This window comes from Sinohyriopsis cumingii, chromosome 1, assembly GCF_028554795.1.
Source record: "Sinohyriopsis cumingii isolate HCF-2022 chromosome 1, ASM2855479v2, whole genome shotgun sequence".
Lineage (NCBI taxonomy): Eukaryota > Metazoa > Mollusca > Bivalvia > Unionida > Unionidae > Sinohyriopsis > Sinohyriopsis cumingii.
Genome location: NC_142961.1, coordinates 7,017,120 through 7,033,017, shown reverse-complemented (window position 1 = coordinate 7,033,017; position 15,898 = coordinate 7,017,120). Strand labels below are relative to the sequence as shown.

General features: G+C 35.3%; 1 protein-coding gene across 1 annotated transcript in view; it reads left to right on the top strand.

Annotated features, from left to right (window-relative positions):
• The window catches only part of LOC149806371 (proteasome adapter and scaffold protein ECM29-like), a 177,637-nt gene that overhangs the window by 118,470 nt on the left and 43,269 nt on the right, over window positions 1-15,898 (top strand). Inside the window, exons 29-35 of the mRNA XM_089952249.1 lie at window positions 1,196-1,366; window positions 2,099-2,178; window positions 2,791-2,896; window positions 4,415-4,462; window positions 7,160-7,281; window positions 9,879-10,041; window positions 12,847-12,906. Of these exons, the coding sequence (XP_089808375.1) occupies window positions 1,196-1,366; window positions 2,099-2,178; window positions 2,791-2,896; window positions 4,415-4,462; window positions 7,160-7,281; window positions 9,879-10,041; window positions 12,847-12,906 (750 nt within the window). The remainder of the gene's footprint in view (window positions 1-1,195; window positions 1,367-2,098; window positions 2,179-2,790; window positions 2,897-4,414; window positions 4,463-7,159; window positions 7,282-9,878; window positions 10,042-12,846; window positions 12,907-15,898) is intronic.

Sequence of the window (15,898 nt, the reverse complement as noted above, 5' to 3'; positions counted from 1 at the left end):
TCAGAGACTTCTGTCATATAATACACCAGCAAATCCTATGATTTTTTTATATTTCAAGTGAACAGATCTGATCCTGGTCTCATGGTGCATTATATAATGATAGTGCTATGTATATTATGTTAATGGTTAGTTTAATTACAATGTTAAATACAGTGTAGTCTATTAGTCAGATACCCACGTAATTCACTACATGATTTAGCCATACAGAGTTTTGAAAAATGCAATTGTCAAATTGATGGGTGTAAGTTTGAATTTTTCCCCATAAAGTTGGTGTTTCAGTTATTATGGCATTGGACTCTTGTCCAGAAGGGTGTATGTGTGATTCCCATTATTAGATCAGCCAGGAATATGCAATCTTGGTGCGTCCTTGGAATAGACAGTTTACTTGCCTTTCCTGAGTATGACTATCAGAGTGCTGCTGTGCCAAAAAAACAAACTAAACCCAGATGTTACTATTTATAAAAATCCTTGTATGAAATTAGTAGCTGGAATTACTGGTTCAGAAGATAGATCAGATTAAAACTGCTCATTAAGTATCTTAGGACATATTAGCTTACAATAAAAAGTAACCTTCACACAGCAATTATCAAAGAACATACTAATTAATGATAAAAATGATTATCACAGTAATGGTAAAAGTAATTTTAACAAAGCACTTATCAAAGAACATTCAAATGATAAAAATGATTATCACAGTAATAGTAAAAGTAACCTTCACACAGCAATTATCTAATGACATATTAACTAATGATACTCTGATTTTCACATTAATTAGACATTACCTAATGATAAAAATGATATTCACACAGTAGTATACTAAAGACACATTAACTAACGATAAAGGTGATCTTCACACAGTAATTATCTCAGGACATACTAACTAACAATAAAAACAGTATTCACACGATAACTGTCTAACAAAAGAGAAAACCGGTGTTGACTCTTCATTAGCTGGGGAAACATTTTGGTAAAATTGAAACTTAAGGAATAATTATATGAAAATTTATATGTTTCACACTTTTGATTGTTTTAAATCATAATAGGAAACTTATTTTGTACATAATAAAAGAAAGTGCCTTTAAATGTTCATTTGTTTTTTTTTTTTAGGAAAGAAATGATCTTAAAATGATCCTGATTGTTGCTATTTTTTCCAGTGAGGTAATTTTATTCAAACAATGAAAACTTTTTGTTTCAGGGAGCAGCTTTTGGATTCAGCACTATAGCTGCTCAGGCAGGGGAACAATTGACCCCTTATTTGCCACAGATAGTTCCCAGATTATACCGCTACCAATTTGACCCCAATCCCAAGATTCAGCAGGCTATGAGCAGCATTTGGAATGCCTTGGTGAAGGATAACAAGAACACTGTATGTTTCCCAAATATTTAAATCGTGTCTCATTTAATTCCAATTTATACAGTTTATTTAAGTATATATCTGTTGAGTAGACAAATGACACAAACAGCATCCTTGGTATGGAAAACAGAAGTCACAGCCAGATAAATAGTGAATCGGTACAAATTGTAATACATATGCTTAGATAACATGTATGCTTCCAGAAGTACCTTAGAAGGCTGATTTTGGACCTTTATTAGTCATATGTTCATGGGCTATCAGTATTCTAGATAATGGGCATATTAGCGTAAATTAGACATTATAAAATCAAAATATGCTAAAAGTTTAATTTAGAAATTCACCAGATGCAGTTAAGCCTGTCCCATGTAGAAGTGTATCTAGATGCCCATACCTTATTTTAGTGGAAGAACATCTTGATGCCTCTACTGCATTTCAGTATAGGTGTGTTTTGATGCTCCTACCATATCTCTTACAAGCGCAACTGCCATTTGCATTGCCATTTCATAATGCTACCTGAGGAAAATATCCACTGTTGTAAAACAGACTTTTTTGGAAGTTTTGTGATATCATTAAATATGCTAGTATATTAAGTCAATCAGTCCTTGAAACTGGCATGCAAGTAAATTATTTCAAAAACAGTATGTTGAATTGAAGTTTTCCTTGCATTATGTTAGAATTCTCAATGAATTAAATTGTGATTTTCTCTTCCTTTTAAAGAAAATGATGATACCTCTTTTTGCTTAGGTGGACAAGTACCTGAAAGAAATCTTGAGTGACCTGCTGAAAAATCTCACCAATACACAGTGGCGCATCAGGGAGTCAAGGTACTTTATATATTTTAACAACTGAATATTCACATTTATATATATAATGCTTAGGAAAGTAAGTGAACACAGAAAATGACAGCTTTTAAAACTATCACATATACTCTATTGCAGGTCACATCTAACTACAAACTATATAGTTACAGATAGCAAACATTTAATCTTTCCTGGAAACAATATAATAACTTCCCACATCCATGAATTTAAATACAAATAAAAAAGACATTTTAAAACAATAGTTACCAAGCAAAATTGATACCCACATAAATAAATGAATTTTCACTGAGTGAGCTTTGAATGACCATTGATTAACAATTTTAGATATAAATGAAAATCCAGCAAATGCAGATGACTATTTAAGGTATACATGAATGTTCAGCAATACAAATGGCCACTTTAGTGTATATATAAATATTCAGCAATTGCAGTTGACCACTTTATGGTATATTTGAATGTCCTGCAATTGCTAATGACCACTTTAGGGTATATTTGAATGTCCTGCAATTGCAAATGACCAATTTAGAGTTTACATTTAGTCATTTTCTCTTGCTGATATTACTTCATGTGTAAAAGTCTTTTGGGTTTTAGTTTGGTCCTAAATCTACTTTCCAGTTGCATGGCAGTTAATGATTTATTGCGGGGAAGAGCTCTAGATGACGTAGTTGAAGATCTACCTGCCCTTTGGGAAACCTGCCTTCGAGTCAGAGATGATATTAAGGTAGTTATTAGTTGATAGAGCAAAGCATCAGGAAACTCAGGCAGAACTGGACGTGCTTAATAGGCTATTGCTGGCTTATATCCTTGTGTAGTAGTAATGTACCCAAATCAGAAATATAACAGTGCTGAAATGATCCCCATTAATTTTCATTGAAATTTGTTGAGAGTGTTCAAGAAATCTTTTTTAAGTTCTTCCAAGTATTAGTTTAGGAATCCATAATAGAAGAAGGTCTAGCGTAGCTAATATTCTTAAAAACTTTTAAAAGCCTTAAAGACAAGATGTAATGGGATCAAAATTGGACATACATAAATCAGACGATGTTCAGCAGCGTGATATTCCTGTGTTTTAGAAAACATCTACATTCATGAAAAACAACAGCAAGTATATAGCAAAATAGCTATACATTATTTTGATTGTTTATAGGCATATTCCAAAATAATACATTTTAATTATGCAGAAATTTATTCCATAAAACACTAATGATGCTAATAAATAGTTTTAAAAGAAACATTGGAAACTCAAAGCACTATGGATCTAAATTTGTGTGTGTGTGTGTGTGCACATATATATATGTTCATCAAGCTTCTATGGGGTGTCATGGGTATAGATTGGATGCTCAAGCATTTTCTGCTTTGTTTCTTTTGTTTCTGTTGTAATGTTAATGTGATCATGGAATGTATTTGATGGAGAAAGAAATTTGTTTCTAAATTATGTTTCTCTGAAAATACTTCTTGATCACATAATATCAGCCCTGCCACCCTTCTTTACAAATTAGAGTAACCTGATTTCATTCAAGATGTAGCTGGTTTACGTGACCACCTAGTGGAGACATGTGGAGTTAATGAGTTGCTTCCCTTGATCTAATCAATACTAATAATAGTCATTGATTTTTTTTAAAAAGTCTTTCAATAAAGGCTGGTTTTTGAGGTGGCATAAGTTAATTGCTAATGTTAATTTGATTGGGTAAGTATTTTTGGAGATAACTGATTAAAATAAATGTCCTTTCTCTCATTATCTTTTGTACTTGTTTATGCTGCGGTCAGTGCTTATAGACCCTATTGATAATGAGATGTCTAGATATGTGTACAGTAAAAACTGTATATAGGAGAGATCCAGGAGACTGGTTTATTTTATAAGATATTTTACTAGCTCATTCTGTAAAAAATTAATACAAATTCACTCTAAAAGAAATTTGTGTTTTAATCAAACATTACAATTTTAACAGTAACCATGCAGATTTAAATATATGTCTATTTATTCTAAGAATGCGTAAGTTTGTTTATGACTTTTTAAAAGAAGGCAAAGGAACTTGTCTAATCCAGTCACCTTATATTCTGGTGTACTGCCAATTGCAGCCACACCATTTAGTGACTCTTAGCCCTGTTATGATGGATTTGGCACCCAGTATTCTGCCTCACTATCCTATTAGACTTAAATATTTGGTCTGTACTGTAACTGTATAATTCAGGTTCCACTGTATATTCAATGAATTCATAGTTATTGAATTTTGTATTTCAGGAGAGTGTCAGAAATGCCGCTGACTTGGCCTGCAAGACTTTGAGTAGGGTAATGCAGTTTCTTCCATGAAATCTCTTTTTTCACTTAAGTTGCAACACAAAAATTCTTAAAAATTTGAAAAACAAATGAAGTCCATTTCTTTTCAGATGAGATATTTAAACCAACTTGATTATATTTAGCTTCAACCATTACATTTTGCTGCACTCCAAAAAAAAAAACAACTGCACTCCCAGAGGCATAGAGTAAATTCAGTACAAGAATCCTTTATATATGGTGTTATTTTTAGTTTGGGTATTTTATGGCTGCTCTGCAAAGTTCCACAGTAATGCCAGGAATTTTGAAAGGGTGTTTGATGCAACCAAATTGTATAAATCAGAAATAGACATAACCTTTGCATGTTAAATGAAATCATGATTGGTAGGAGGCAGTTTCCATGGGTTTGAATTCTAAATTGAAGGTTTCTACAAGAAAAAGTCCTTTTGAACTCACTTTCTTAGTCATTAGGTGTCACTTTTAAATCTGTGAAAGCATTAACATTGATCTAAAAACATGACAAATAAGCCATTTCCTGCATTTCGGGGGATGAAAGCACATGCTGAACACAAATCCGTAAGGGGAGACAATCAAGATAATAAAGTTGTTTGATACAGAATGAGTAGAGTTCAGTTTACATCTGTTTCACAGACATTATTATTTAATGTAGAGTCATCAACAGATAGTATCAACATAGGTGGTTTTCATTAAGAAAGTACATACAGGGGTGGCCTCATACTGTTATAACAGTATTCTATTGTTTTCTTCTAATGAATGTATTTGCTTTAAATGTGTTTGGGTTTCATTTGGTATTTTGTGGCACAGCAATGCAAGAAGGTTATTTATACTGGGCCAGTTGTAATACAATGGTTTGGCTCTGGGACATACCTGGGCTGATCTTGTGCAACAGGTAAAGAATTTATTTCAAAGATTCTTTTCAGTACACAGTAATATCATAATACACAAATGTAAGGTAATTGGCACAAATATGATTTCTCTCAGTTACTGTATAGCTTGCCCTTCCTCATCTATTTTTCTTTACTTCCACCCCACTTCATATATTCACTGAGGATAGTTTCATGGGTCAAAGTTATCCATCTAAAATTAACTCTCCCCATAAAATAATGGATGGTCTAGCTACAAATGCATTTAAGAGGTAGGGGTGTCATTTGCAGATGCATTTATCACTGAAAGAATATATGAAGACCAAAGTCATCTGACACATACCTGACATATTCCTAGACAGTATTTTTGAGACTAAAAATTCTGTTTTGAGGTCCAGCGAGAGTCAGTGCACCTGACAAAAAGTGACAAGCATTAGAGAATAAGCAAACTTTACATACAAGTCTATGGAAAATTATTGGAAATTAAAATCGAACTTAAAAAAAATAGTTTGTCTGTTGTTTCTTTTACAACATTACACATACTTACAAACAAAACCTTGTTGGTAGACTTAGTATTGTCAGATATCATCACAATACACATTTTTGCAAACCTCATATAATCACAACCACACTGACATATAAAATCATACGCCATCTTGCTGTCTTTAAAATTCATTGGATGGCAAAATATATGCCTAATTAGATGCAATCTTTACAGTTCTCAATTGTTCAGTAGACTGTTTAAAGGTAATACAAGTGTCATTAGTGTTCATCTCTCCACTCACTAGACGCTGGATGGTACTGTTGTCCAAACATCATTGCTGGATTCTCTGACCAAATCTCGGTCAGAACTGAGTTGGTCTTGATGACCATAACTTTAGCATTGTCATAACTGGTATTTGATGCGGTCTGACCATGAAGTACTTGTCTCAGTAGAAAAATGAAAATGCATCACATTTGAGACAGACCATTTCATTGTGGGGAGGGGGAGGAGCAGGCATACTATTTTAAAGTTTAGTGTTGGATTTACAGGTAATACAGCAGTAGCAAACACCTCTGTCCAGTGTGGGTGTTAATGCTTTATCAAACAAATCAAATTTGCAAACACAAGTTTGTATTGTGCTTATTAGTAAACACTCCTTTGCTCTGCAGCAAGTAATACATAATTTAATGTGTTAAATTATTACCATCCAAATAAATGTAGATACAAGCATTGTGTAATGAATACTGTAATAAAACAGATAAACACAGTGCATACCTTAGTCCATATGCATTTTGTGATGGGAATAGTGGCATGATAACATACAAATATTTTAATTCAGAGTATTTTGCATGTGACGCTAACTCTACAGTTTCCAACATTGCAGCTAGATTTATAAATTTTGTTCATCGTAAGCTTTCAGTTTGGTAGAAGGGTGTGAAAAACTGTGGCTTTTTATAGTTTTTGTTTTTAATAAAATTTTAAGTCTGAATGCATTTTTGGAATACAAGTTTGAAATGATTTCATTTTTAAATCCATCAGTCCTTACCATTATTAATCATTTTACCAGCTAAGGATCAATAGTACCATTGAAAAGGTGTCCCAAAACTTACAACTCACAAGCAAAGATCTGTCAGAGAACATGCAGTGCACACAAAATAAATTACTTTAGAAATTAATGTATGGTATCCAGGCATATACAGTAAATTTTTTACAGTATATCAAAAAATGAATCACTCTAATGTTTTATAAAATAAGCCAGATGTAATAATTCTGTGTCATGACATATACTCTAAAGCTTTCACATTATACACATAATCAGAAATTTATGTTGACATTATGTTTCAGACCTCAATCAAGATCTGTGATGTGGCTTATGGTAAGGTGGGAGAGAAGGCTACCAGTCTGGTGTTGCCATGCCTACTAAAGCATGGGTTGCTGAGTCGAGTAAATGAGGTCAGGGCAATTGGGTACGTGGAGACACTGAGGTTTATTTACTGTGGACTCCACTGTAATAGCAGATGGGGTTATATTGTTTTGCTGTACTCCTTCCTCATGTCCATACATTGATGCCAAATCTTTTTAAGTGTAGTTGCACAAAACTGGTAGTTTTAGAGTCATAACACTTTGCAGAGTTTATCATGATCATAAGTATATGCCCTGGTTAGATTTTCTGTCCATTAAGGAAACCTGTCAATATTGTACACTTATTTAATCTTTTGAACTTTGACTTTTATTATAAAAATCAAGTTAACGTGATTAAGCAAAAGCCATTAAAGGTAGACATATGAAAAGACTATTTTGAGTAAGGACTGTTTTATGCCCCTTTTTATAAAAAAAAGGATAAATAGTGGTAAAGACTCTGTAACTGTGTATCATTTATGATACAAAGTAAACTTGTCTACATTGATTAGGTTTATGTCAGATCAATGTTAGGAAAATAAAACTATGTATCTTATATAGTCTAGCATGTGTTGAAAAATGGCATTTAACCGACAAAAACTCAACTAAACCAAACCTCATATGATCAGGTAAAAGCAACATTGCTTGCTTTCTTATTCAGATAGCAATGCCTTAACATGTACCTGATTGGCTAATTGCTTGCTTTCTTATTCAGATAGCAGTGCCTTAACATGTACCTGATTGGCTAATTGCTTGCTTTCTTATTCAGATAGCAGTGCCTGAACATGTACCTGATTGGCCAATTGCTTGCTTTCTTATTCTGATAGCAAGGCCTGAACATGTACCTGATTGGCCAATTGCTTGCTTTCTTATTCTGATAGCAGTGCATGAACATGTACCTGATTGGCCAATTGCTTGCTTTCTTATTCTGATAGCAGTGCCTGAACATGTACCTGATTGGCTAATTGCTTGCTTTCTTATTCTGATAGCAGTGCCTGAACATGTACCTGATTGGCTAATTGCTTGTTTTCTTATTCTGATAGCAGTGCCTGAACATGTACCTGATTGGCCAATTGCTTGCTTTCTTATTCTGGTAGCAGTGCGTGAACATGTACCTGATTGGCTAATTGCTTGCTTTCTTATTCTGATAGCAGTGCCTGAACATGTACCTGATTGGCTAATTGCTTGCTTTCTTATTCAGATAGCAGTGCCTGAACATGTACCTGATTGGCTAATTGCTTGCTTTGTTATTCTGATAGGCAAGGCCTGAACATGTACCTGATTGGCTAATTGCTTGCTTTCTTATTCTGATAGCAGTGCCTGAACATGTACCTGATTGGCTAATTGCTTGCTTTCTTATTCTGATAGCAGTGCCTGAACATGTACTGATTGGCTAATTGCTTGCTTTGTTATTCTGATAGGCAAGGCCTGAACATGTACCTGATTGGCTAATTGCTTGCTTTCTTATTCAGATAGCAGTGCCTGAACATGTACCTGATTGGCTAATTGCTTGCTTTCTTATTCTGATAGCAGTGCCTGAACATGTACCTGATTGGCCAATTGCTTGCTTTGTTATTCTGATAGCAAGGCCTAAACATGTACCTGATTGGCTAATTGCTTGCTTTCTTATTCTGATAGCAAGGCCTGAACATGTACCTGATTGGCCAATTGCTTGCTTTCTTATTCAGATAGCAGTGCCTGAACATGTACCTGATTGGCTAATTGCTTGCTTTCTTATTCTGATAGCAAGGCCTGAACATGTACCTGATTGGCTAATTGCTTGCTTTCTTATTCTGATAGCAGTGCCTGAACATGTACCTGATTGGCTAATTGCTTGCTTTCTTATTCTGATAGCAAGGCCTGAACATGTACCTGATTGGCTAATTACTTGCTTTCTTATTCAGATAGCAGTGCCTGAACACTGATTGGCTAATTGCTTGCTTTCTTATTCAGATAGCAGTGCCTGAACATGTATATGATTGGCCAATTGCTTGCTTTGTTATTCTGATAGGCAAGGCCTAAACATGTACCTGATTGGCTAATTGCTTGCTTTCTTATTCAGATAGCAGTGCCTGAACATGTACCTGATTGGCTAATTGCTTTCTTTCTTATTCAGATAGCAGTGCTTGAACATGTACCTGATTGGCTAATTGCTTGCTTTCTTATTCTGATAGCAGTGCCTGAACATGTACCTGATTGGCTAATGGCTTGCTTTCTTATTCAGATAGCAGTGCCTGAACATGTACCTGATTGGCCAGTTGCTTGCTTTCTTATTCAGATAGCAGTGCCTGAACATGTACCTGATTGGCTAATTGCTTGCTTTCTTATTCAGATAGGCATGACTATCTTTGTTCTTGCACAGAAATAATGGCAATTATTTAAAGAATGTAACTCATTTAGTAACAACTGGTCTCTGCCAAGGCCTTCAACTATGCATAGTGGAACTGAAATAACACAATTTTGAAAATCCAATAATCAAAAGTCTTGTTCAAGGTACACTAAGAGTAGCAGAGGTTGTGGGGAGGGAGTATGCATACTTACCCATCTGAGCTCTTTAATATTTCCTCACAGCATTTATCAGTGGATCACATTGCTTCTTTCATGTAGAACCTGCTTGTTGAAAATTGAAAATATCATTAGATCTCACATGTTTTTTAATTAACAGCTTGAATACCATCCTGAAGATAAGTAAGAATGCTGGTCCCCTATTGAAGCCCCTAATTCCCGTTTTGGTCCCCACTCTTTTGGAGGCAGTCAGTGGTTTGGAACCCCAGGTTATGAACTACCTCAGTCTACAAGTGGCCAGCAATGTAGAGGTCCAGAACAAGGTATAGTCTTTATTTTGAGTCCTTTAAACAAAATAAAGTCCATAACATTATTATTATTATTGTTAGTTCTCCTTGTTGTAGACTAGAAAAGAGTTTTTGTAATGGCCTGTTGTCAAGTGTCTGTACATTAGCAAAAGTTTGTTATTACTGCTATTCCACCAAGACTACTGGAGCATTGCCATGAAACTTTAAACATATGCTCATTACAAGGTCTAATTGGTCTTAAATAAAAATAGTGATCCTTGTATGCTCAATATAACCACCACAGTAGTCATCTTAAAAATCTTGTTATCACTTTTCCTTCTGAATGGATAGTTATATCAGCATTGGGATTTCACAGAGTGACGTTGAATAATATTCAGTTAGTTATGAATGAAAGTGTTAATGATCAGTCATTACCACCATGGAGGACTTCTTGAAATTCTTGCTACAGCTGTATCAAGATGGAGTTTTCAACACAAATCGTCTTCCTATATATGGTTGCTCCTCAGATGTCCATTATGGCCACCACAGTAGCCTTTTTGAAAATCTTGTTTATTGCCATTCCTACAAAATGGATGGTCATATCAACAGGGGGATTTTACAGAAAGACTTCTTGTCATGTCTGGGTCATCTGAAATAAAAATAGTTCTAATTAGGTATCCAATATGGCCAGCATGGTGGGCATAATGAAAATCATGTTATAGTTACTTCTTCTGAAAAGATGACTTTTTTTAATGAGATTTTAATTGAAAGACTTCTGATGACACATCTTGCACCTAAATGAAATTTTTGTATAATTAGACGGTCAGAATATCTGCAACACTGGTCGTGTTGAAAATATTGTTACCGCTTCTTTGCCAAAATGGATAGTCACAGTGACATGCATTTTGTGTAACCATTACAATTTTATAATTTTAATTATGTCTTACACATGCCTATTTATAGACTATACTTCCAGGTACATCAATCACAATAAATTAAAATAAAGCAATAAAAATGTGTGTGCATTATTTTATCAATCGATATTATCCTCAAACATTTTTCTATGCATGAGAAAATATTCTAAAAAAGAATTCTTCTCCTTTGCTTGAATATTTTAAGGAGTACGCTTATTGTACATGTACTTTCATATTGTTCTGTTATAGCAGTTTTATATCATATATTTACTAAAATAAACATTATATATTGTTGTGACAAAAATGCCATTTAAGGCCATCTGCTGTACATACTGTTTTATAGTTGAAAGCTATTTCTTTTAAAAATTGTAAATGTTTCAAACATTTATTTTTTATTTTTAAAAAAAAAAAGAATTTCTATAAGTTCGGTCCACACATTATTGACACTAGTGGGAACAGGTGTACTGGGGGACCATAAATACTTTTTACAGTGCATTGATGTGTGGTTGAGTAATCTGCTTAAGAAGGCTAAGATTTGTATGCCACAAGCTGCTCCTCCTAAATTGAATGTCATATCAACATGGGGTTTTCGTTGAAAGATTTGTGATGCCTGATTAGTCCTAAATGAAAAAAGTGTTGATCTAATGTCCAACATGGCAGTCATTTTGAAAATCTCATTAACCCTGTGCTTTCTGGACAGAATGTCACGATAATGGGATTTCACCAGAAGACCTCATATGATGTCTGGTTGGACTTAAATAAAAATGGGGCTGATGTGATATCTAAGTTGGCCACTGCAACATCCATCTTAAAATATTGTCATTGCTACTCCAGAATGAATGTCATATCAACATGGGGTTTTCATTACAAGACTGCTTATAGCTGATCCTAAATGAAAATGGTGCCATTCTAGCATCCAAAATAAGGCCACCACAGCAGGCATCATGAAAATCTTGTTATTGCTACCAGTCATGAACGAAAAGTAATATTCACCTGAGATTTCCACAAGATGACATCTAGTTGGTCATAAATGAAAATGTACTTATCTGGTTTCTAATATTGCTCAAAGGTTAAAGTCATAAGGTCATTGAAAATGACACAAAACAGGTGTATCAGGTGCATAATATTGTCATCTAATTCAAATTAATTGGTGAATGAAATTATGAATCATGTTGAGTTAAAAATAAAACGGTATTTTTTTTAGCATGGGGTTGCTTTACAGAATTATTGAAACATAAATTAAGAGTATGTTTCTTTGGATGCAGTTGTTGTTGTATCTATCAATTGTATCATTTTCAAAACTAAAAGGGCATAAAATATATGAATGGTTTGATAAAGTTGATGTCAACATGACATGGAAATCTTCATCCACTGAAACCAAAAACAGAGCAATTTAAGATATGTTGCTAGTTCTCAGGCAGATTAATGTGGAATAAGTTTCAACTGCTTGTTAAATCAGCATAAAATTTTACAGTATTTAAAGAGTTATCATGAGTTACTAATAAATTGTAATATATTTTAGTATTTATATTAGCAAAGCTATGTTCAACTAAATACGTTTATTGTAAACATTTATATGATGTACATTGTTATACTTTCTTCTGAAGAGGGTCTCAAGGGGAAAAGTCCATGACTAAACGAGTCATCCTCTTTAAATAAAGTGTTATTAATATTATTATTGACAAGTTATGGTATGTGTGATATCTGGCGTTTTAAGTAGACTTGTTGTTTTAGCATAGTCGACTTGCAAACTCTATTGCCCATTGCCAAAATATCTTATGTACCCAAGATACATCAGGACAAATAAAATAACTTATGATTAAATATTCTTAAAATCTTACACATTTTCATAATTAATTGGAACAATCTGAGAATATTTGCACATGTCTTTATAGAAAAACAAACAAATTGAACTTGTTTATTTCAGCTGGACAGTGCCAGAATCGCAGCTTCAAAGATGTCTCCCATGATGGAAACTGTTAATTTGGTAAGTTCCTCACATAAATTTAGAAAGTTAGAGGTGTGGTGTTTAGTATGTTTCAGAGATCGTGCAGATAAGACAAAAATTAAAAATAACATTGTCTAGTAGGAATTGTTGGCATTTATTCATAAAGTCCTGAAAGTTGCCCAATGCAGGATGGCAGGTGAGTGTGTATATGTATATTGTCTGTCTAAAAGTTTAAAACATGGACAGGAATATTTGCATCATCATGAACACTAATCTAAAGACACTAATACACTAATGGGATTGTAGGAAATGTTGGCCATTTATAACTAAATTCATCTTAAGCTGATATATATATTGACTTGGATACATTGTGGTTTCTGTTGTACTTGACATCTGCATTAGAGTACTGTAATTTGAGGGGAGGGGGTGAGAAAGTTCGGTTTTGATCCATGTTGTGAATGCTACTCATCAGAAGTATTTAATACCCAATTTAATATTTCTTTGCCATACATGTCAAGTCTGTTGGTGTCATATTTAGTAATTTAAATACATTAAAACTGATGCTTAGGAATTGTCAGATTGCCACAAGTCAGTGATGTCTTTAATTTAAGCTTTTAGCTAACATTTGTTTAAAGTTTGACCAATACTGATTGTCATGTTTCTAATTGTTGATTATATGTGAGTTTTGAGATCACATTTACTACAGAGTCATCAATATTTGGATCAACATCAACACATTGCATTATGCTCATTTTCTTTGACATTGCTATGTAAAATTATGAAATTTGTTTGGCATGTTTGTTTTGGTAGATATTACTCACCATGGGCAAGAGGATCCTACTATTCACGCTCCAATTATGACATTAGGTTTTTGCTGTTTTCTCTGAATGCATAACATGATGAGAGCTGTTCAGTTTTGGAGGGTATTCATTGTCATCATCATCATCATCATCAGTCCTGTAGTCTGGTAGACCATTGGGGCACTGCTCAAGACTGAACAACCAGCTTCCTCCATTCCTCGTGATTTTCCATCTTTCTCAGTGAGTCACTCAATGTCAAGCCTGTCCACTCTCAAATGCTATCTTCCCATCTCTTTCTTTGCCTGCCTCTCTTTATTCTTCCTTGTGCAATGCCTTGTTGGATTATCTTTGAGAAGGCTGGATGATTGTGAGACATGCCCATACCACTGCAGTTTACATTTTTCCACTGTGATCAGGAGGTCATTGTGATTGTCTTGTCTTATCCTTTGCCATATTTCTTCACTGGTCTTTGTATTGGTCTTTGTATGTGACACTGAGGATCTGTCGGAAACATCTCATCTCTGTGGCCTCTATCCATTTCTCTAAGTCAGCTGTTATGGTCCATAATTTGCAGGTGTAGAGATATATGGCGATCACCAGTGTGTGACCTTTGAACTGAGTGAGATGTTTTTCTTGTTCCAGATGGGCTTCAGTTTTGTCAGCGCTGCTGTTGTCTGTGCAATCCTGGAGAGTACTTCAGGTTTCAGTCCTTCATCTGTTACAGTTGCCCCCAAATACTTGAAGCTGTGGACTGTTTCTAGCTTCGTACCTTGGACCCTGATGTCAGTGCTGATGTCCTTGGTGTTTTTGGTCATCATTCGGTCTTCTCTGCACTGATTTCCATGCCATAGGCTGCAGAGGTTTTGTTGAGGCTCTCTACTAAGCTAGCTAATTCTTGCTCATTTACCACTTCTCCGTCAATGCTTTTGACAAAACATAAGTTGATGATTGTTCTGCCTCCAATGCTGACCATCCCTTCATGCTTTTCAAGTGAATCTGCCATGATTCTCTCCAGAAAGATGTTGAATAGTGTGGGAGAGAGCAGACAGCCTTGTCTGACTCCGACTGTTGTTCTGACCCAGTTCCCTATACTGCACTTGTGGCCTTGTCATAGAGGTGCGCTATAACTCTATTACTATAACGAGGTTGGCATTGATGTTGTACAGTCTCACGGTCACCCACAAGGCTGCATGCCTTACCCTGTCACATGCCTTTTTGAAATCCATGAAGACGTCGTACAGATCTTGCTAGTGTTGGAGGACTTCTCATCCAGTATCCTGAGGTTGAAGATCTGCTCTGTTGAGCTGCACCCTGTTTTGAACTCTGCCTGCTCCTCGGCAATGATCTTTTCAGCCTGTGGCTTTAGTCTGCTCAGCCATATGCCTAACATGACTTTTCTTGGATGGCTTATAAGACTGATTGTATGGCGGTTTTGACACTGTTGCAAGTTGTCTTTCTTGGGGAGGGTGATGATCAGTGGTTGGGTCCACGGTGATGGCTTTACTCCTGTTTGCCAGATCTTTTTGCAGGTGTTTGTGAGGGTGCTAATCATTGCTTCTCCCCTAGCTTGGATCAGTTCTGCTGGGATTTTGTCCACTCCTGCTGACTTCCTCTTTTTCAGCCATCTCATTGCAGCTTCTACTTCTTCACGTAGGATAGGGTGGTTGTCATTGTTAGTTGCTGCTGGGACATTCAGTACCTCTGGATCTATTATGGCTCAGTGTTTGTAAAGTTCTGTGCAGTACTTTGTCCATCTTTCCAAAATATCTTTCTCTTTTGTGAGACAGTTTCAGGCTTTGTCCTGTAAGGAGGTAACCCACTGTTTTTTCTGCTTGTTAGAACTTGAACCAGTTGGTATGCTTTCCTGCTGTTGTTCCTTTTTAAGTTTCCCTCAGTGTCTTTGGGCTGTTCTTCTATCCAAGTCTCTTTGCTTTTTTCATGCTTTTCTTGACTTCCTGTTTGACTGCTTTGTACTGCTCTGCCCCTTCTGTATTGTTCTTTTGTTTCTTCATTTCCCTCCTCTTGTCACGCAGGTTCAGGACCTCAGCTTTGACCCAGGGCTTTTTGACTGGGCGATGTCTACCTAGGATCTCACTGGCTGTTACGGTGTTGCTGTGCTGTATTAAAGGTGGTGATCAACGTGTCCATGTCGGTATTGTCAGCATCGAGGATGGTGATCAGTGCAAATTTCCCACCAGTCATTGCCCAGAAGGTTTTTGCTACTTTGGGAT